Source organism: Carassius auratus, unplaced genomic scaffold (genome assembly GCF_003368295.1).
Source record: "Carassius auratus strain Wakin unplaced genomic scaffold, ASM336829v1 scaf_tig00215236, whole genome shotgun sequence".
Taxonomy (NCBI): Eukaryota; Metazoa; Chordata; class Actinopteri; order Cypriniformes; family Cyprinidae; genus Carassius; species Carassius auratus.
In genome coordinates this window covers 529,529-552,807 of record NW_020528000.1, presented here as the reverse complement: position 1 = coordinate 552,807, position 23,279 = coordinate 529,529, and the positions used below count along the sequence as shown (strand labels likewise).

The 23,279-nt window shown below is 41.1% G+C and overlaps 2 protein-coding genes across 2 annotated transcripts; both read right to left on the bottom strand.

Moving 5' to 3' along the window:
• Window positions 1-499: 499 nt before the first annotated feature.
• On the bottom strand, window positions 500-11,770 carry LOC113094049 (alpha-1,3-mannosyl-glycoprotein 4-beta-N-acetylglucosaminyltransferase C-like). The gene is made up of 4 exons (XM_026259688.1): window positions 11,427-11,770; window positions 9,705-9,819; window positions 8,526-8,643; window positions 500-2,692 (listed from the first exon to the last, which is right to left on the bottom strand). Exons 2-4 carry the CDS (start codon window positions 9,804-9,806, stop codon window positions 1,545-1,547), a joined length of 1,368 nt encoding a protein of 455 aa, XP_026115473.1. The 5' UTR covers window positions 9,807-9,819; window positions 11,427-11,770; the 3' UTR covers window positions 500-1,544.
• Window positions 11,771-12,509: 739 nt separating this feature from the next.
• Window positions 12,510-23,078, bottom strand: ap4b1 (adaptor related protein complex 4 subunit beta 1). Its single transcript, XM_026259687.1, has 11 exons — window positions 22,958-23,078; window positions 22,517-22,643; window positions 21,552-21,776; window positions 18,944-19,074; window positions 17,592-17,739; window positions 15,979-16,475; window positions 15,714-15,797; window positions 15,410-15,513; window positions 14,802-15,009; window positions 14,367-14,639; window positions 12,510-13,448 (listed from the first exon to the last, which is right to left on the bottom strand). The coding sequence occupies exons 2-11, from the start codon at window positions 22,627-22,629 to the stop codon at window positions 13,039-13,041; spliced, it is 2,193 nt and encodes a 730-aa protein (XP_026115472.1). The 5' UTR covers window positions 22,630-22,643; window positions 22,958-23,078; the 3' UTR covers window positions 12,510-13,038.
• Window positions 23,079-23,279: the final 201 nt, after the last annotated feature.

Sequence of the window (23,279 nt, the reverse complement as noted above, 5' to 3'; positions counted from 1 at the left end):
GTTCATACGTCCAGCTACAGAACACCTAAAGTGCTTGGGAGACATTCTCATCAGTGCAGCAATGGCGGACTGTGTACAACTCACTGTGAACTCACTCAGGGCAGTTCTTTGTTGAAGCAGCAGTGTCTGTCAACTTTCGTGGGTGGGGCCTGTGGCTAATGTTATGTCACAACAGCAATGCTGAAAACAGGTAGTTAGGAGACACTGTTATTATTTATGGAGATTTTTTTTAAAAAAAAAGGAGTGGGTGGATTAATATCATTGGTGGTTGTGTACACCTACTGCCAACACACATTTATGTCCAAGCAACATGTGAAAGTGAATTTTGCATTATGGTGCCCTTTAAATTATCCAAATGAAAAGTAGAAGCATTTTCACTAGTGGTTTCAGATATGTGTAATAGTATATACTATGGTGTAGATACAATAATATATATTTCACAAGGGCAACCCAGTACAGTTAGCATGTCATTATCTTAATTAAGACCCATAATGCAATGTGGAGTACCATCCTGAAGTGTTTTATTTAGCAATGATGACTGACAGACTGCAAATGATCCTGTTAATCACGAACGATAAGAACATAATTTAACATAAAATATTGATTTGAGTTGAAAATTTCTGACTATTTGAGTGTTCCAAGAAACATGAAACCAGTTTAATTGGCTGACACAGAAAACAGTTGAGTATACAGTTTAGCAAATTTACGGAAACATATTATAATGCAAAACAAAATGAAACAAAAAACACAATCTAACAGACAGTGAACATATACTCATATTCACTGAGTGAAAATCAGTTTGTATGATGTGTGAGGTTTGATAAACCAAACGTGCTGATATAATTGTCAAAAACAAGATAAGTGTAACACAACATGATATACTGGTATAAAATGCATCATTTTCCCCAAATACTGAGCCAAGTGTGTGTATGTTTGTGTTGAATGTAAATTAGTATCAGCACTTTTGCCCTTAGAAGTGTTTGGGGTGATAGAACTAGGGAATTGTATTTCAAAGTCATCACCCCTAGGGGGCAGAATGATCTTTAAAAAACGTCCCTTATTTTAAAGGCTTGCAAATCTAAGTACTTTGACTGTAAAATGCTTTATTTGGGCTGGTCCTCAAGTCAACATTTCTCATTTTTGTTTAAAGCTGAAGTACTAAAATAAAAACTAAATTAACCAAAACTTAAACATTATACAGACATATTTAATAGAAAAATAATAATTGACAAAACACCCAGCAACATTACTAAACCTTTACCTTAAATGAAAACAGAAAATATGAAAATAAAGTTAATTCAAATTATTAACAAAATCTGAATACTTCAGTGTTCCTAACCCTGAACAAATAAATGTAATTTCAATTTAGCTTCCTAAAGAAAATATACTATGCCAAATTAAATGTATCTTATTTATAATATTATTTTATGCAGTTTAACAATATCATTCCCTCACGCTTGTATCCTCACACAGAGATTACTAAACATGACTACTTTAAAGAATTCATGCCTTTGTAAGTTATGATAAGGAATTCCAGAAATATTTCAGAGGGTTTCGGCAGCTTTAACAGTCCAAACCTGGATCTTGCGTACAACAACCCAGCTGGTTTGGGCTGCAGTGACTCGGATTCGTAGACATGCCACGGTTGCCGGCACAAGTTTCTGGACTGCTGGTTCATTAAACTGGCCTTGCTGAAAAGCACCCAGCTTGTCAAATCCGGAACACTCCACCTCCGACTCCTTTTTAACCAGTGTTTTTCCGAGTTCCACTTCAGCATTGGCCAGCTCATCTTTCCCATCCAATCCTGTATGTATTTGGACACGTGAGATGAGAACAGGTTCATGAAAGACCACTAAAATGTAGTTTTCTGGGACAATAGGGGATACACCCCAGAAATACTCTAAGCCCTGGCTGTAAGCTTTGTCGATTGTATTCGTCTGATAAGTTTCAATATTTGTGCTAATGTCTGCTGGAGGGTTATCAGCAACTTCTTCAACAAAGTCCTCATCCTTGAGACGATTGATCGTCCCCTTAAATGATGAATAAGTGCCCATGTGCTGAAACAGAGATGGGCGGAAACGAATGACTTCTTCCTGCATCAACAATTTGTGAAAATGCGACAGCAGGAAGTCGCAGGGCATCTCTTGGTAGAAGTTATAAAGGAATCGGGCCAGAATGGGCAGATCTCTGGACTGATAGAGTTTTCCGATGTAGCCCAACTTGGAGAATTCCAATGTGATCCACTTTGAGTTGCTCATCGAATGGATGTGCTCACGTATACTGGAGAGAAAGTTCTTCGAACAGCTCACGTCATCCTCCAGCATGACATAGTATTTGGAGAGATTACTGCTAAAATGGAGCAAATAGGAGTAGTCCACATTTTGCTTCGAACGGAAGGACACACGGTCAGAAGCATCATTGAAGTTCCTCTTCAGTCCTGTGAGGGGAGGATAGTTGTCTTCATTGGCATGGATGACAAGCAGTTGACCCTTGGACAGCCGCGTGTGGAATTCATTTGTAATCTTCTCCAATGTCTGCTGGATCCAGCTCACATCAAAGTCAGCAAGAAGGACAACGACGACCATATGATCCAGCTCTTCCTCGGAGGAGGCCGAGTAGATTGACTGAAGAGTGTCCTGAAGATAACTGCCCTTTTCCCTCTTCACAGATGAGATGCCCACTGTCAGGTACTCTGAAAAATGAGGAAACACAAGCGCGTGAATATAAAGTTGTTTTCTGGGATCACAGTTTCTTATTCAAGATTTTGTTTTGTTTTTCAGATCAAATATTCAAAGTTACGTTTTTTCTTGCTCCACTGGCAAATAGAGATAGATAGATATACAGATATACAGATAGATAGATAGATAGATAGATAGATAGATAGATAGATAGATAGATAGATAGATAGATAGATAGATAGATAGATAGATAGATAGATAGATAGATAGAGCATTGGAATGACTTGAAAGTCACAAAATAAACAACCGTGAACACGAGGACCAAGATAACAGAAACAAAAGCAAACATGAACAATGTCAACCATTACATTTAACAACTGACCAAACACGGAAAACACAAGAGCTATAGTCAAGGTCAAATATATCGGCACCCTTGGTAAATATGATCAAAGAAGGCTGTGAAAATTAATCTGCATTGTTAATCCTTTTGATCTTTTATATTATTTAAATGACAAAAAGCTAAGCTTTCATTGGACAATAACAATTTAAAATGGGGAGAAATATAGTTATGATATAAATGTTTTTCTCAAATACATGTTGGACACAATTATTGGCACCCCTAGAAATTCTTATGAGTAAAATATCTCTGAAGTATATTCCAATTCATATTCACAATTTTGAGTACTCCAGGGTGATTATGAACATTAAATTATCCAGCCATGGATAAAAAGAAATATAAATAGGAGGAAAAACGAAGCCCAAATGCCCTTAATCACCCATCACAATGAGAAAAACCAAAGAATATATTTCTGATGTGCAGCAGAAGATAATTGAGCTTCACAAATTAGTGAATTAGTGAAGTGGCTCACCTAGCTCATCCAAAAACAATCCCCAGCAAATTCAGTTATCATACACAACGGGAACTTCAAATGGGACTGGCTTCTATGGTCAGATGAAATTAAAAAAGAAAGTTTTTTGCAGCAAACACTCAAGATGGGTTTGGTGAACACAGGGATAAAAAGCACCCCATGTGTCCAATTAAATATACTGCTGTATTTTTAATGTTGTGGGCCTATATTTCAGCTGGAGGTCCTGGGCGTCTTGTTTAGACACATGGCATCTTTGACTTATATCATCATCAAAAAAAAAAAAAAGCGACTGACTCTGTTAGAGATCTTATAATGTGCAATGTTTGGATCTTCCAACCTTACAATAATCCAAACACAGACCTCAAAAACAACAGAAATGGGTCACTGAGCTCAAAACCAAGCTTCTGCTAAAGTCATTCTAGTCCCTGAACCCTACAGAAAATGAATGTGGTGAACTGAAGAGAAGAAGCTGGGAATCTAGGATTTGGAGTGATTCTGGATGAAGGAATGGTGTCTGATCTCTTGTCAGGTGTTCTCTAACCTCATCAGGCATTATAGAAGAAAAGTTGTTAAACTGGCAAATTGAGGTATCAAAAAGCATAGAATAAAACGGTGCCATTAAATGTGGCCAATGTGTATTAGAGAAAAACATTTATTTCATAATGATATTTCCCCCATTTAAAATTCTTATTATCCAATGAAAGGTTAGAATTTTGTGATTTTAAAAAAAATTTAAGATCAAAAGGATTCACAATGCAGGTACATTTTCACAGCCTTCTGTGATCCTATTTACCAAGGGTGCCGATATTTTTGGCCATGACTGTATACAGTATATACACAGGGGGCTAAAAAGCTTAACAAGATAATGATACACTTGGGGATATAACCATGGATGAACCACTTAATGAAAGGATTACAAGTGAATACAAAAGCTGACACCGGAAACTGGAACACAATTCCAATTAAAGCCGAACAATAGACAACTCTGGGAACATGTATCGTAGGCAGAGCTAGTGAAGCTGGAGATCAGGGCAGAGCAGGTGAAGCTGGAGACCAGGGAAGAGCAGGTGGAGCTGGAGACCAGGGCAGAGCTGGTGGAGCTGGAGACCAGGGCAGAGCTGGTGGAGCTGGAGACCAGAGCAGAGCTAGTGAAGCTGGAGACCAGGGCAGAGCAGCTGGAGCTGGAGACCAGGGCAGAGCTGGTGGAGCTGGAGACCAGGGCAGAGCAGGTGGAGCTGGAGACCAGGGCAGAGCTGGTGGAGCTGGAGACAAGGGCAGAGCTGGTGGAGCTGGAGACCAGGGCAGAGCTGGTGGAGCTGGAGACCAGGGCAGAGCAGGTGTAGCTGGAGACCAGGGCAGAGCTGGTGGAGCTGGAGACCAGGGCAGAGCAGGTGGAGCTGGAGACCAGGGCAGAGCAGGTGGAGCTGGAGACCAGGGCAGAGCTGGTGGAGCTGGAGACCAGGGCAGAGCTGGTGAAGCTGGAGACCAGGGAAGAGCTGGTGGAGCTGGAGACCAGGGCAGAGCTGGTGGAGCTGGAGACCAGAGCAGAGCTGGTGGAGCTGGAGACCAGAGCAGAGCAGGTGGAGCTGGAGACCAGGGCAGAGCTGGTGGAGCTGGAGACCAGGGCAGAGCTGGTGGAGCTGGAGACCAGGGCAGAGCAGGTGGAGCTGGAGACCAGGGCAGAGCTGGTGGAGCTGGAGACAAGGGCAGAGCAGGTGGAGCTGGAGACCAGGGCAGAGCTGGTGGAGCTGGTGGAGCTGGAGACCAGGGCAGAGCTGGTGGAGCTGGAGACCAGGGCAGAGCAGGTGGAGCTGGAGACCAGGGCAGAGCAGGTGGAGCTGGAGACCAGGGCAGAGCTGGTGGAGCTGGAGACCAGGGCAGAGCTGGTGGAGCTGGGGACCAGGGCGAGCTGGTGGAGCTGGGGACCAGGGCAGAGCAGGTGGAGCTGGAGACCAGGGCAGAGCAGGTGGAGCTGGAGACCAGGGCAGAGCTGGTGGAGCTGGAGACCAGGGCAGAGCTGGTGGAGCTGGAGACCAGGGCAGAGCAGGTGGAGCTGGAGACCAGGGAAGAGCTGGTGGAGCTGGAGACCAGGGCAGAGCAGGTGGAGCTGGAGACCAGGGCAGAGCAGGTGGAGCTGGAGACCAGGGCAGAGCTGGTGGAGCTGGAGACCAGGGCAGAGCAGGTGGAGCTGGAGACCAGGGCAGAGCTGGTGGAGCTGGAGACAAGGGCAGAGCAGGTGGAGCTGGAGACCAGGGCAGAGCTGGTGGAGCTGGAGACCAGGGCAGAGCAGGTGGAGCTGGAGACCAGGGCAGAGCAGGTGGAGCTGGAGACCAGGGCAGAGCTGGTGGAGCTGGAGACCAGGGCAGAGCTGGTGGAGCTGGAGACCAGGGCAGAGCTGGTGGAGCTGGAGACCAGGGCAGAGCTGGTGGAGCTGGAGACCAGGGCAGAGCAGGTGGAGCTGGAGACCAGGGCAGAGCAGGTGTAGCTGGAGACCAGGGCAGAGCTGGTGGAGCTGGAGACCAGGGCAGAGCTGGTGGAGCTGGAGACCAGGGCAGAGCTGGTGGAGCTGGAGACCAGGGCAGAGCAGGTGAAGCTGGAGACCAGGGCAGAGCAGGTGGAGCTGGAGACCAGGGCAGAGCAGGTGGAGCTGGAGACCAGGGCAGAGCTGGTGGAGCTGGAGACCAGGGCAGAGCAGGTGGAGCTGGAGACCAGGGCAGAGCAGGTGGAGCTGGAGACCAGGGCAGAGCTGGTGGAGCTGGAGACCAGGGCAGAGCTGGTGGAGCTGGAGACCAGAGCAGAGCTAGTGAAGCTGGAGACCAGGGCAGAGCAGGTGGAGCTGGAGACCAGGGCAGAGCTGGTGGAGCTGGAGACCAGGGCAGAGCTGGTGGTGCTGGAGACCAGGGCAGAGCAGGTGTAGCTGGAGACCAGGGCAGAGCAGGTGTAGCTGGAGACCAGGGCAGAGCTGGTGGAGCTGGAGACCAGGGCAGAGCTGGTGGAGCTGGAGACCAGGGCAGAGCTGGTGGAGCTGGAGACCAGGGCAGAGCAGGTGTAGCTGGAGACCAGGGCAGAGCTGGTGAAGCTGGAGACCAGACCAGAGCAGGTGTAGCTGGAGACCAGACCAGAGCAGGTGTAGCTGGAGACCAGGGCAGAGCAGGTGGAGCTGGAGACCAGGGCAGAGCTGGTGGAGCTGGGGACCAGGGCAGAGCAGGTGGAGCTGGAGACCAGGGCAGAGCTGGTGAAGCTGGAGACCAGGGCAGAGCAGGTGGAGCTGGAGACCAGGGCAGAGCTGGTGGAGCTGGTGGAGCTGGAGACCAGGGCAGAGCTGGTGGAGCTGGAGACCAGGGCAGAGCTGGTGAAGCTGGAGACCAGGGCAGAGCAGGTGGAGCTGGGGACCAGGGCAGAGCTGGTGGAGCTGGAGACCAGGGCAGAGCTGGTGAAGCTGGAGACCAGGGCAGAGCAGGTGGAGCTGGAGACCAGGGCAGAGCAGGTGGAGCTGGAGACCAGGGCAGAGCTGGTGAAGCTGGAGACCAGGGCAGAGCAGGTGGAGCTGGAGACCAGGGCAGAGCTGGTGGAGCTGGAGACCAGGGCAGAGCTAGTGAAGCTGGAGACCAGGGCAGAGCTGGTGGAGCTGGAGACCAGGGCAGAGCAGGTGTAGCTGGAGACCAGGGCAGAGCAGGTGGAGCTGGAGACCAGGGCAGAGCAGGTGGAGCTGGAGACCAGGGCAGAGCTGGTGGAGCTGGAGACCAGGGCAGAGCTGGTGGAGCTGGAGACCAGGGCAGAGCTGGTGAAGCTGGAGACCAGGGCAGAGCTGGTGGAGCTGGAGACCAGGGCAGAGCTGGTGGAGCTGGAGACCAGGGCAGAGCAGGTGGAGCTGGAGATCAGGATGGAACTGGAAACCAAGATAAAGCTGCTGCCTACACCGACATCGGCAGAGGGCTCCTCCTCCACCTCTCTCACAGAGGAGGAGGATACGCTCAGCACAAGTGCACACTCCACAAATTTGTTAAATGTCTCTTGAGAGCCATCAAAGGAAAGTTGTGAGCAAAGTGGTTTTTAGCAAGTCCAGAGAAAATCAGATCTGCACTTTTATTATTAATATTATTATTATTTGAGGCTCATATATGAGTCCATGTATATGTATGTTACCATAACTTGTATTATACTCTTATTACTACACTGATTCAGCCGACACTGCTTGCAAAACAAGTCCCTTTAATGAGTTGATCTTGCCACATGCTTTTGTACTGTTGTATTTGTATTGTATTGTGTGGTGAGTTGGGTGGGGCCGAGGAGAGCCATGGGAGCAGAGCGAGGCCAGTGCCATGAGCAACACTCACAGAGGAACTCAGGAACAAGAGGAGTGATGACAATGCAGGACGAGAGAGGACCAGGCCTGGACTATTCATGTCTTATATATATATATATATATATATATATATATATATATATACAATTACCTCTATTTCAAGATATGTTCTCAAGTAAATTGTTCTTGTTTTAAGAACAGCTTGTACTTTTACTGGAGAACAAATATTGCATGTGTGTGATTTTCACAGTTCCACAGAGGGGTTCAAACAGGAAGCAGTCTCACACTCAAAAACAAATAGAGTACAAAACTTGATGCAATGACAGCTGCTCACATGTACAAAAAAAAATCAGTTTAACAAGTGTTAAATAAATAGTGTTTGGATAAATAGTATTATTTATGCAGCATTTACAAAAAGCATTTACATCGCATTTAACTGCAATTCCTTTAAGTGACATCTGAAGCATTATCTTCTAGATCTGTTTGCACCAAAAACAAAACATCTACATCAGGTATGTGGAACTCAATTCTGGGAAGGCCAAACCCTTGTAAAGTCTAGCTTAAAACCCTAAGTAAATGCAACTGATCCAGCTAAGCGAGTCCTTTAGGCTTATGTGTGTTAGACACTGCTGATCAGATCTAAATGCATGTAGATGTAAACAGATAACTCACTCTTGGACTGCTGGAAGACTCCTGCCAGAACTTTAATGGAAACATTGAAATGCAGGTAATGGCCTTTAAGATCTTCCATCCAAGTCTCCTTATCCCAGATCCAGGTCAGTGACGACCCCTGTAGCAAACAATATATATTAATAATTTATCTGCTCAGAACTAAAAGGCAATAAAGGTCCAGAGTCTGTCACTATGTAGATTTCCCCTTCAAAAGTTACTAGTACTGTATGTACACTAGAGGTACTAATATGTAACTGTTACTATGCAACGTTTAGGGATCAAAAAGATACAAAGGTGTGCCTTTTGTAAGGTACCACTGCAGTTTTTGTACAGCTTTTGTACCCTTTTTCCTGAAAGTGAAGAGAGCTACAAACATGTCAGGAAGTTCAGCATTAAGCAGTTAGTCCCTGCTGTTCTAACCACACCGTCATGTGAGTAAATGGCCTAATTTGATCACCGACAGCTAAAAGCTGTGTACTGTATATGAGATAAACATTTTCAGAAGTAACAGGAAAAGATATATATATACTGTAGTTCTTGTCTTGATACTTCATACATTTTGTTCGTTATTTCGTTATCATTTATAACCAAAAACAGAGAGAAATAAACTTTCCGTGAAATGTTTAGTTTCAAAAGTGTGCTTCTTTGTTTCAAATACAGTATGACTTCTTTTATTATTTGGTAATCAATTTCATACCAATACTGTCACAGTGTTACAGTCTCCACAGCATAAATAACCTAGTTCACTATTCTCTTACACTGCCTTTTAACGTTCAGCATATTACGCCACTTTCAGACCTGACGTAATGTCTTGGGAAATATTCTGTTGTGAGAGAAAAATCTTTAGCGGTGTGACTCAAATGTACAGGAAACTCCATCGAGCTACAATATGAACCGAACAAGGGCACCTTGTGGTGTGCCAAAGTCTGAGACTAACCTTGTCTGAGGACATACAACACAATGAGATTCTTAAAATGATACTTCACCCACAAATGAAAACTCTCTCATTATTTACTCAAACTAAGCTCATTCCAAACCTATTTGACATTCTCTCTTTCATTGTGGAACACCTGATTGTGGATAATCAGGTTTGGAGTGCCACAAGTGTGTGTAAATGACAAAAGAAGGTTGATTTTTTTGTATATATTTAATAATCATGCTACAGACACATTCAAATACCTCAAAGCTTCCCGATTCTGCTTTCCGCATGTGGATGTAGACCCTGGTCAAAATGAAAAGACCAGCAGCTAGGAGGAGGATGTTTTTCAGATAGCATCTCATCACACACCTTCTTCTGTTAAGAGACACAGACACTTTAATACTGTAACACCAACATTAAACACTTCACCTGGACCTCCAAATGCTGTTTTTCCAATTTGTTTGATTGTCTTTAATCAGTAGTTGCACTGCTCAATTATTCACATTGACCCCGTTTGAATTATTAACGGCCGATTATGAACCATTCAGCTCACACATTCAACAGCATATTTGTTGTTAATAAGTATTGCATATCTGGTTAGAAAGGTAGCATCACCACAAGGCTGATTTAGACAGCTTTAAAGCTCCAATAATAGATTTTGTATAGAGAGCAGTTCATAAAAGCATGTTATCAAAAACAGAAGCATGCACATTTCCAGTCTGAATGCCCCTGAAATGTCTTGATCTACAGAGTTTAACTGCAAGTGTGTTTTATTGTGTTTATCTTCCAAAACAATTTGATGTCGCGTTGACTGTAACAAGTTCATGTTTTAGGTCTGTAAGTTGATTTAAGCTAAAGGTTATGGCTGCTTTAATGCACAATTGATATCTATTATTTTAATTTGAAAACCCAGATTTAGCTATTAAGTGGAAATACTTTCAAAATCCTGAAAAGTGATTGAGAACTGGCTGTGTAGTAAAGGAATGACCGAATGTTTGATTTTTGATTATGTATGGTAACCCCAGTGATACAGGCCTTTCTTTAAACCATGACTGATCTTTCCTCATGAGCAAAGTGAATTTTGCCTAGGCACATCTACCATTATGCACTCTATTTGCATTGAATGAAAGCACACCCAGTTACAGATGCATCATTTGTCATTATGTCTGAGGTCCCACAAGTAGAGAGTAAACCAGGCAAACTAGTTTTAGTCTTTTAGGTGAAGAATGTGTGAATCTGGACTGACACCACGTTCTTTTAAACTAGGTAAGTCTGCAGTTTAAACAAGTTATGGCAGTTGTTTTGTTTAAAAGCCTCTATCAGGTTTTACAGGAAAAGTATAATCTGACAATCCTTAAGCCTTTATAACCAAAAAAAAAAAAAAAAAGTTTACTCAACTAAGTTTAGGCATCCCATAGGCATAATGGTTTTTATAATGTACAGACTGTTTATTCTATCGCCCTAAACCAAACCCTACCTCTTAAATAAACTTAGTTTATTTTTACATTAGTTTTACAAATGAGGACGTCCCCAAATTGAGTTTTTTTTTTTTTTTTAGGTTTAGCACACTTTTGGGTACAAATTTGTCCCTGAAACATGGTCAAGTAGGTACACACACACACACACACACACACTATAGCTTATTCTAGTTTATTATTATTATTATTATTATTATTATTATTATTATTATAGTAGGCTAGTAGAAATCTCTAATTTCATATAGGGTCGATTATTTCTTATTTCTACCTGCGAATAAATAAGAAAAAAAACTAAACGTGACCTAATTTTAAATTCGGAATGCAAAGATGTAAAAATATAAATATTTGAAATGAGTAAAGCCCAAATTCCACATTCGAACGTATAAAAAATAAATAGAAAAATAAATATCAAATCGAAAGTATGGAAAACGGACAGGCTGTGCTTGCAAACGTCTTGCCAAGCAGTGTAGATTTTAACACTCGGTTCATATAAAATCCACTTACCTTTATATCACCTATAGTCTTGTACAGCAGAAGTCAACATTCAAAATATGTTGTCTGTGAAGCGAGAGAATCGCGCGTGTCTGGAGGATTCACACGAGTTACTTCACTTCCTCGTGTCCTGCAGTCGCTCTCGAGCTTTGATTCGGTCTCGATTCTCTTCAGTGAGGTGTGCTGTGCGTTTATCCGGATGACGACGATCCTCGCGCGCTGCTGTCAGCTTCAAAGACAAGCGGGCAAAGGTTGAACACAACCTGTCAGGTGGCTAGTTCAGTCATTTTAACATCGGGGAAATTAATGCATCGTGTGTTAAAATAGTTTCAAAATCATTTTGATCTCTTGGCTTCATTATAGACTTTGTTTAGTAATAGAATTACATCGTGACAAGACCTACCCATCTATCTAACAAACAAGTAAATACATGCAAAACTTTATTATTTCAGTTGAAACACCTCTTTCCCTGGGGACTTCAATTTAGGTTTAGTCCTATTAAGTTGATTTGTATTCAGGTTTAAGTCCACACACACACATCTCTCTTCTGCTATTTACTTCTGGTTTTTATACTGAGCTTTTGCTTTCCTTGTATCTTTGCTCTCCTATGCCTTTACACACACACACACACACACACACACACACAGTCAACAGTCAATTCTTGAACTTCATTTCTTGGAAGCATGAATAAAAGACCTGGGTCCAGTTGCATGAACTTAGCCTCTATGTTAAGACAGTGTCCAACAGTTTTTCACATATGATAAGACACTAAACCCCAATCGCCTATAACCGGTTTCCTCTTTCTCCTGCCAAACCTTCAACTAGTTCAGGCAGATAAGACACTGTTCGCAGATCTCCAAACTCGCACCGTGACAAACTTCAGTGTTGCAAGACCATAAACACAAGAGAATATGAGTTAAGCACAACTGAATCACGTCTGTCATCGTTTACACACAATAACATGTGCATGTGCAGAACCGGTTGTAAGTGCACAGATGCCAATGTTGGAGGACGAGGAACTGTCAATTCAGATGATCTACATTTCTATGTAACCCAATAAAAAAAAAAATATATATATATATATATATATATACACACACTTTCTACATTTTTATTTAATTTTGTTAATAGTCTTCTAAAAATGCATATTACAATATATTACAAGTATATTCATATTAATGTGTGGACACAAAAGGCACCGGTTTTGTATAACAGACCATATATATTTACTATAAATAAACATGGCTTTATCTGCAAGACGTTGAAAAAGAAAATTATGCAACTAGGTGCTAGACAGAAGACAGCTGCTAGATCAGAGTAGCACAGATGTGTAATGTTTGACTGTAAGAAGCGCTCAGGAGATCCAGTTCAGTTCTGCTGGGGAACCTGCATGAAATTGCAATCGTATGAACTTCCTGAAAGATAAGCTTTGGTTTACTGCACCACGTGTGTTTGATAAATTCACGTGTGTAATGTGCATGTGTCTTCCAAATCTAACTGAACAGAATACGTCTATTTTCCCGGGAGGCTTTTGTATTTAGAAAGAGCGTTCGCTTAAATGTGTTAAATAAAATGCTCCAGGTTAGATACTGTAATAACTGTACATTGTCCTCAACTTCAGAAGCTATTCTAGATTGAGAGTCTGCAGCACACTCTTGAGGACTGAAACAAATCGTCTGATGGCATGCTGGTTCACGGGCTGCTGTTTGACAGAGAGCACCAGGCTTTCGTCAGTGGCCCCCTGCAGCAGTTCGGCCAGGATCAGGGTCCCGGTGCTCCTGGTGTAAATGTAGGCCTTCCAGGGCACAGTGTCTGCAGGGGTGAAGGCCAGAGTCTGGATCTTCTCCAGCTGTAAGGAAGCCTGTAACGTGTCCGGAGCCGTTCTGGGCCGAGAGACACCCAGAGCTTGTCTGTGGAGAATCTCCAAGTCCAGCCACATCTTCTCAAAGCTCTCGTGGGACAGAGGAGCACCCAGAGAGAGACTGATCTCCTCTTCTGTGTCACCTGGGCCGGAGAGGGTCACATCTTCACTTCCTGTTAGTCACAGAAACACGGGTGAGGTGAGACCATAACACCATGTTATATCAATACTGCATTTATGATGCAATTATTAATGTACAATACTGTAATATTGGTAATTATGATATTTATTTATATTATAAATATTGTATATTTAAATCAAAATTCAAATTATGTAAATAAAGAATATCATGATTATTATTATTATTATTATTAACTAAAATGTTTTTTTATTGAAAATTATAACCATTATAAAATTAAAGTAAAATAAACCTTCACCAAAAGAAAATACAACAATAAAAGAACAATGTAACATTTATAGATTTTTGTTTAAAGCTGAGGTACAACAATATATAATATAGTGAACTTATAAATAAAATATAATAAGAAATTATACAGACATTAATAAAGAAAAACAGGTAGGATGAGACAGTAGTATGATGTTATATTAGTATTTTATTTATTATAAAATTAAGTGTCTAATATTACAATTTACTTATGGTTTAATTAAAATCACAATTAATTAAAATGATGTAAACAATTAAACAATTGTTATTGCCAGGATTATTATTAACTAAATACATTACTATTGAATTTATACATTTAGAAATTAAATTGATGTTATAGGTTAATTATATTAAAATAATTAACTAAAATAAAATAAAACTAATATTAGATAAAAAAGAAATGAAATAAAAAATTACAAAAACTAAATACACAAAAACGTAATAAAATATAAAGACATCTTAATAAACATAATAAACATCTTAAACATAATATAAATAACACAAAACGAAATTACTAAAACCAATTACAATTTTTTTTTATAAGAAAGAATTAAAAGAAATTCTAACAAAATAAACCAAACCAATATAGGATATCAATGATGCTAAAATCAAACTGTTTATAGTAATAATTAAAAATCGTCTTTACCTGGCAACAGCTCCTCTCCTGCACTGTAGGACGGCTGGTCAGCGGCTGATATAGCATCAGTCTGAGGGCATGAATCACGTCCAGCCAGCGGCCCGAGGGTGTTGAAGGTAGAGGCCCACTCACTAATGGGCTCTTCCTGCCGTCCCGTGAGAACACTCATGGACGGATCAGATTTGGGTCCGGTTACAACCCTCCTGGTCTCTTCAGCTCCCCTCTGAAGAAGTCTGTAGTACAGCAGAGCCCGGTCACGCACACACACGTCGCTCTCTTCCTCTGCGGCAGACCAGAGAACATGCAACTCAATTACAGACGCAAGAAGCTCTTGACTACATGTGTCAAAGGACAGGAAACCTCAGTGACTGTATCTCAGAATTAAAGATGTGTGTGTGTGTACATATATACACAGATGCATGTCTGCAAACGTACGCTACACACCGATACAGTAATGTAAAAGACGGCCCAGCATGTCTTGAGTCTCAGCGGGGCGGCACAGGAACATCTTGACCGTGGCGGTCAGCAGCTCCATCTTCACGGTCGAGGACAGCTCAGTCTTCAGCCCGTCTATATAACCCTCCATCACATAGGGGGCGCTACCCATCTGATCACCATGTGCTCCCAGGAGCCATAACAGAGCCTGCTTTCCCTGAGAAAAACAGGAAAAGGGTGTAACCTTCTCGTCTCTGTAATAGAAACGTTACCAAAGCATGACATCAGCATGATCGGGAGGTCAGACATGCCTTGGCTCTCTCTTATACGGATGTGTGATAGGCTGCTCTGGGCTTTAGCTGTGTGGTCTTCTGTGAAGCTCAAGAGAGATCTTTAGCCACTGCATGCAGACTGTGAATCTGAGATGATCTGAAGGCCTGTAGTGCCAGACGGATTCCCTGATGGTGTTAAGAGTATGCTAAGATGCTTGCGATTATTTTTGTGGCTAATTATAAATTGGCAGTTTAATGGGATTGTGAAGAAAAGGCATCAGAAAGTGGCAGACACGGCTTGCTAGATGTAGATGGTGAAAATAAAAGGCAGCAGAATCGTCTCACCTCACTATCTTGAGGACGGTCAACACCGGCCTCGACGGTCTGACAGACAGCGGCTGTACTCTGAGGACAGAACCACACCAGATCCCTGAACGTCTGGATCACGGCTACACACACACACACACGAGGGGGAGTTGATTCTGGGAACTGATAATGGCCGTTAGCAAACAAAGCATTCATCCAGGCTGGAGAAGGTTTGTGAAAATCAAACAGTACCTCCTTTAGAAAAAAAAAAACTTTCCTCATTAACTAGAAGATATAAAAATCACGAGCACGCAGACAGGTGTGGCTCAGATTTCTCTCGTACCTGACGTGATGTGATCTTGTTTCAGTGCTAGCAGGCCGGTCAGGATATCAAGACACTTCTCACTGTATGTTCGTGCTATGCGACCTTAAAAAAAAAAAAAAATACTTATAATAAATTTAGACATCACAGTAATAGTCATTTTAGCAGAAAGTTGCCAATTTTGTACCCTATCTGTGTAAAATGCTTAAAGCAGCCAGTTTGACATTTGCTCCTCAAAATAAAGTTTCTGTGTTTTCGTGTTTTTCCGTCTCATGAGATGTGGTACCTATAGCAGCGATGGCTGCCTGGGCCAGTTCAGGAGACACATCAGTGCAGTAGCTTCTCAGCTCCTCCAAAACCAAAGACACATTTTCATCATTCACCAGCTCCACCAGGATCTCCATCTTGCGAAACTTTATGTAACTTGGTTCAGAGTATCCACAAAAGAAGCGTTTGTAATGCGTGGCGAAAAGGCCCGGCTGACTCCGCATGACCTGCTGTACGTGACAGAGGCCAGCGAAGCGAAGCTCGCGTGACACAGCGCTGCAGGTGGCCAGCAGGGGCGCACTCGTGCGCAGGAGGGCGTCGGCCTGCACAGCACGGTGGGCGGAGGCTAAATGAAGGAAGAGGCGGAGCGTGGAAACTACAACGTGTGCGTGAGAGCTTTGGAGGAAGGAGTCTAGTAGGCTGAGGATGTCGAACAACTCGTCGTCACTACGAGGATGATAACGTAGCAGGAAGTTGAGGACTTCACTCTGAGCCCAGCTGTCCAGCTCCTTCATTCTGAAGGAGAAAACACAAGTGGTCATTAGACAATCTGTTAAAGAGCTCAAAGACAATACATGATGCTTTCCAAAACATTGCAAAAATGTTGCAAAAATGCTACTTTGAAATTGTTAACTAATTGATGTGTTGATATTGTTAATGAATTCAAAAAAAAAAAAACATTAAAATACATTTTCAGAAATGGAAATGAAAAACATTTTTTACTAAAACTAAAAAAGTTGAATAATAAAAATAAATTTAAGCTTAAGTACTACAATTAAAACTAAAACAGTCAATTAAATTAAAGCTAAATAGCAATGCCCACAACTAAATAACTAAAATAACTGAAATCTAAACTAAGATTAAAATGAAAACTGAAAATATAAAAACAGGATCTCATTGAAAACTGATGAATAATATATTATGTTTATTGTGGCCAGCCTGAGGCACAGCTGTGCTATATTCATGCAGTCTGATCAGCATCTTGATACCTGTGAAGGGGATGTATTATCTCAGCAAAGGAGAAGTGCTCACTAACACAGATTTAGACACATTTGTGAACAATATTTGAGAGAAACAGGCCTTTTGTGTTGAGTTCAGCTTATAAAAAATGGGAGCAAAAACAAAACTTTTGCATTTATAATTTTGTTCAGTGCAATAGTATAGAAATATGCTGTTTTAGTATTGAGATATATTTGAATTTTATATTTGAATGTTACATTGAATCTTTTTATTCCAATTTTACTTTCAGTTATTTTAGTAAATCAATTCAACTAAATATAAATGAGAAATGCTGCCTTGGCAACTAGCTGAAATTAAGTTTGTTTCACTAATGGAGTTTTACCGATTAAGAAGGATGAATAAACATATTCAAGGTGTAAGGAAAATATTAATTTTTTTTTTACTTGACAAAGTAATTAAACTAAAAATCCTCTTGAAATAAATATAAATAAATATAAATAAATAAATATATATTTTTTCTTTTCTTTTTTAAACTGTACCAAACCAAGATGGATTTAAAGTGCACATTTTTCGCACAGTACTTACCACATGCTTTAATTTTTGACATTCTTAAAACAAACACGACATGTTTGGATGAACCATTTTACATAGTATATGGCAAACACGGCACACCTGTTGAGAAGGTGATGAGCAATGGGTTTGTTAATAACCACACCACCCTCATCTTTGAGAATTTCCTCCAAGGCACGAAGACAGTTTACTACAACCACAGGGTCTGGATCCCTCAGAAGAGCATACAGCTCATTCACTATCCTGCCATCTAAAAGACACAAATCCAGAACATTTATTTACATGTATTCCTTCGGCAGACAGAGACTTAAAGGAGTAGTTAAAATTTGCTGAAAATGTAGCATTACATCACTGCCTCAGCAATGGATGCTCTGCAGTGAATGGGTGCCGTCAGAATGAGAGTCCAAACAGCTGATAAAAACATCACAATAATCCACAAGTAATGCACACCACTCCAGTCCATCAGTTAATGTCCTGTGAAGTGAAAAGCTGCTTGTTCTTAAGAAAGAAATCCATCATTAAGATGTTGTTTCTGGCTAAAACACGAGTCCTCTAGTCATAATACTGTTTCCTCCAATGAAAAAGTTATCTTGTCTTAATCAGGAGAGGAATCTGCACAGATCAAGCTGTAAAACAGCTCTAAACAAATATGTGAGTGGATTTTGATGTGAGAAGACAACAGGGTATGGCCTTTTTTTTCAGGAGGAAGTGTTATTATGGATTGTGATCTTACATTTCAGTCAGAAGCAATGGCTTGAAGTTAAAAAATGTCTTGATGGATTTGGAGTGGTGTGGATTATTTGTGGATTATTGTGATGTTTTTATCAGCTGTGTGGACTCATTCTGACGGCACCCATTCACTGCAGAGGATTCATTGGTGAGCAAGTGATGCAATGCTACATTTCTCCAAATCTGATGAAGAACCTTACTCATCTACATCTTGGATGGCATGAGAGCGAGTAACACATTACACTAATTTTCATTTTTGCGTGAACAGAACTGTGATTCAGACATTCTACATTCATTATATAAAAACATTAACTGGACCCTCACAGAAAGACAATTCAAAGCCCCTGCCTCAAAAATACACTGTGCATCTAGGAAAGACAGGAAATACTACTGAATTGTTCTGCTGTTTAGAAGCATCTTGCTAAACATTTCCTGGTTTTGCCCCGCTTTTGCTGAAAAGTAGCTGATTTCGACACAAAATGCAATCCAACGGGTTGTCTACGAGTATGTGATATGTTCTGTTGAAAATATGTTCTTTTCAGTTAAGAATCCTTGATATGCTGTCAGTCATCACAATCACCATAAACATTCTTTAAAGGGAACGGTCTTGACCCAAAATGATGAATCTCTCTGCTTATGTCTTTTTATGTACGTGTATTAAAAAAAGCAAGCAATATTCATCACATTATCCGTACAATTTAGATACACAGAATACTTGACTCTACCTATCTCTGTGTTGGGCTGCAGACTGTGCATTTTGGCACAACCAAGCACAGCGACTCTCCTTACGTAACTGGCCTTGTCCCGCAGAGCGGCAACAATGGGCTGCTCTATGTACTCTGTCATCCCCGGCATTCTGAAAAACAAGCAAATAAAGGGAAGCGTGTCATTCAGGACAGGTAGACACAGTAGCTTAGTATTTACTGAAGAAATATTCCACTGTCGACTGTTTTACCGTGATTTCCACACAGTTAAATGGTGTGAAGAAAATGTAGGTGAGCTGCTCGTGAAAAACTCACGACCATGATTCCAGAGTGATCTGATTGGTTGCCAGGCACGTTGTTGGAAAATTACTAGTCTGTTGTTGCTAGGTGACTGCTAGGGTGTTGCTAGGCTGTTGTTTTGTTTTGAATGGTATCCGAGTTGTTGCTAAGTGATTCCTAAGATGACTGCTAGGGTTGCTAGGGTGTTGCTTTGTTTTGAATGGTAACCGAGTTGTTGCTAAGTGATTCCTTAGATGACTGCTAGGGTTGCTAGGGTGTTGCTTTGTTTTTAATGTTATCCGAGTTGTTGCTAAGTGATTCCTAAGATGACTGCTAGGGTTGTAGGGTGTTGCTTTGTTTTGAATGGTATCCAAGTTGTTGCTAAGTGATTCCTAAGATGACTTCTATGGTTGTTAGGGTGTTGCTTTGTTTTGAATGGTGTCCGATTTGTTGCTAAGTGATTTCTAAGAGAACTGCCAGGGTTGCTAGGGTGTTGTTTCAGAGTTTTGTTTGGTTGCAAGGTTGTTGCTTGTTAGGATGTTCTGGGGCGTTGCTTGGCTATTGTAGTTTAATCACCACCACAGCGTCTTGTCTCCATTGGCAACATGCTGGATTTGTGTTGATTGCAAGTGACGTCACAGGTAGCGGAGAATGCAAGTAGCGATTGCAAGTGACATTGTAATTTAGTTTCTTTTTTCTTGTCTTCACCACCTGGCTACTGTTGCAAAAATGTTGAGAGATTCAAACAAAAACGTATAAATAAATAGAAAAAATAAAATAAAATAAAAAAATAAAGACAGCAAGTGACGTCGCTAGCGGAAGCACACGTGTCTGAGAGTGCAAGTAGCAATTGCAAGTGACATTGCAATTTAGTTTCCTTTTTCTTGTCTTCACCACCTGGCTACTGTTGTAAAATGTTGAAAGATTCAAACTAAAAGTTATCAATAAATAGAAGAAAAAATAAATAAATAATAAAGATGGCAAGTGACGTCGCTAGCGGAAGCACAAGTGTCTGAGAGTGCAAGTCCGAGAGTGCAAGTGCAAGTCTGCAGCCAGACCCTTCTCGGTTGCTAGAGTGTTGCTAGGCTGCTGTTGTTGTTGTTGTGTTCTGAGTAGGGCTGCAACAAACGATTATTTTGATAATCCATTCATCTTACGATTATTGGGTTGATTAATCAACTAGTCATCGATTATTTTGCTGATTAATCAGTAGAAATGTATCAATTATTCCGCTTTTGCATTTAGTTAAAATATTGAGTTATACATATTTTAATAAATAAAGGTAATCATTGCAGATTTTATTATGTAAACGCAGATCAGCACCCTCTGATTTGGCTGCGTTTGCTCTGAAGCGCTGTATCTCTGCTTCTCCTGAATATCATCGGGAGGGCTGAATTACAGCCTTGCGCTACAGCTCCACACTGGTCAAACCGCATTATTGCAGGCTCTAAAACAAAAATATTTGTCGAACATTTTTTATTGCCGACGTTGTCGACAACGTCAACTAATCGTTTCAGCCCTAGTTCTGAATGATTGCTAGGTGGTCTTGTGTGGTTGCTATGGCGTTACTTGTAAGGGTGTTGCTAAGATATTGTTGCAGTATTCTGGCAGGTTGCTAGTTTATTGTTAATGATCGCTAAAGTGTCCTGGGAGGTTGCTAGGGTGTTGAGTGTAGCAGAGCCCAAATGTTGCAGTGTTTATTGCTGGGGGAATGTTGAGAATTCTGAATGGTTGCAAGGGAGTTGCTTAGTTCTTTCTAAAGTGTCCTGGGAGGTTGCTAGGCAGTTGTTTGTTAGGGGGTTGCTAGGCTGATTGTTGTGGTGTTCTGAGACATTGTTTGGGTGCTGATATTGTGTTCTGAATGGTTGTTAGGGTGTCTAAGTGATTGCTAAGATCCCTTGGTGGTTGTTGGTGGTCTTGTGTGGTTGCTAGGGCATTACTCGTTAGGATGTTGCTAAGATGTTGTTGCCGTGTCCTGGGAGGTTGCTATGTTATTGCTAAGGGATCACTAAGGTATCCTGGTTGCTTGTGTAGCAAAGCCAACTGTTGCAGAGTTTGTTGCTGGGGCACTGTTTGAAAGTTGTCGGGTGGTTGTTAGGGGGTTGCTAGGCTGATTGTTGTGGTGTTCTGGGACATTGTTTGGCTGTTATTACATGATGTTTGCTCAATGTTTGCTTGGTTGTCTAAGTGATTGCTAGGGTGGTTGTTAGGGGGTTGCTAGGTTGTTGATGTATAATACTGAAAGGTTGCAAAGGTGTTGCTAAGTGTTTGCTAAAGGGGGGTCAGGAGGTAGCCAGGATTATAGTTTGAGTGCAGACAGAAGAAAATAAATGATTTCAAACCTACAAACCTGAAGTTGCACATGTTCCTCAGGGCCAGGCCTCGCACCATGGGATTGGGATCAGCGCAGTCCTTACGCAGCGTGTTGATGGCCAGCAGCGCCAGGTCAGGCTTGTCACTGGCGTAGGTGCACATGTACAGATAAACCAGCTTCTTCTGAACAATGTCCACTGTGGCACTGGCTTTCACCATGTCCATAAATAAAGAGGAGACATCCAGACCCTGAGTCATGTACCTACAAAGAAACAAACAACAGTCTCAGAAATCACTTTATGTCTTATTTGTCAACATTTAGTTCTGTCTAACTAACAAAAAGGGTTAAGGTGGACAGTACAATGAATAATGACTGGAATGTTATTCTGTTTCTCGTAGACTCTACAGTTGTTGCTTCCTAAGGCTTAGAATATATGGCTGCTTCATGATACTTTTTATGGTCAAAGATTTTTAACCAATGAATTTCCATGACTTTTCCATGAACCTGTCATGTGCAATTACCGGATAACATTTAATGGACAAGAAATAATTCAGAATTCATTTGCTAATAAATAATTCAAACTGATTTGTGAACTAGTTCAACTGATTAATTCAGTGTCAGCTCAAAGGAACAATTTGTTCACACCACTATTTCTTGCAAACAATTTATATTCTACTACAAGGATTATCTTGCTGATTCATTATTTATAACATTTATTTATTTAAAATGATTGAATAATTTCCTATTTTAAAGTGCTGATATTTCCAGGCTTTCTGTGATTGTTTTGTGCTTTCTGTCCTTTTGGTCCTTGACAACATGTCATTGTATTTCATTCATTTTCACTGTATGGAAAAGAGCAGTTTTAACATTCTGCTAAATATATGTTTCTATTTCACAGGATAATATGAAGGTAAGCTGGTGATCATTTTAATTTATGGGTTAGATATTCATTTGTACTTTTAATAATTGTCTCTTTCAGTAAATAAAAAAAAAACCCTGACCTGATGACTTTGGTGATGTAGTTTTTGTACCGGAGACGGTCTGATTGGACATGTGGATTGGACAGAGCTCTCTTAAGCTCTTTCACCATCTCCTCCGAGCCAAAATAAGGCATTGTGCTTCAGAAGCCTGCAACCAAAGCAGAGGAACACAGTGTGAATAAACTGAACTCAACTCAAACCCTGTTTCCTCATTCATTTAAACCTGCTTTTATTGTGATGCAAATTAATTGTTCTCTAATTATGTTTTTTTTGGTTTGTGCCTAATCATAACAAATACATAACAAGTGTCAGTCTGATAGCACAGAGACACAAACTAAATCATCTCCATCATAGCATCTAAAGTTTATACTGAAAACAAGACGAATCTTCTTCATTTCTAGAAGTACAAAATGTGTTTTCTGCACACACAAAGGGCAAGTAAGACATACGTGTGTAACATACCTCCTATATCAGTTTATAAACAGCAAATCAACATTCAACAATCATCTAAAAAAGAAAAGTAACAGTAAGAACTGAATTTTAGAAGAATCCATCGGGGCGTTTTTATGTCAATCAGGAAGCGTGAAGCCTGGAACAAAAATCAGCTGTTTACTTCCGGTCAAAACATGTTCTAACATTTTTAAATAAAAGGTATTTTTAAGAAGTGTAAACTTTTGAAGCTGTATCTATAAGCTATAAACTATAGTCACTTTTTTAATTTAGAAATTTTTAAATAATGTAATTTACGTTGTACTCAACAGCCCTTTTCTACAATTATATATTT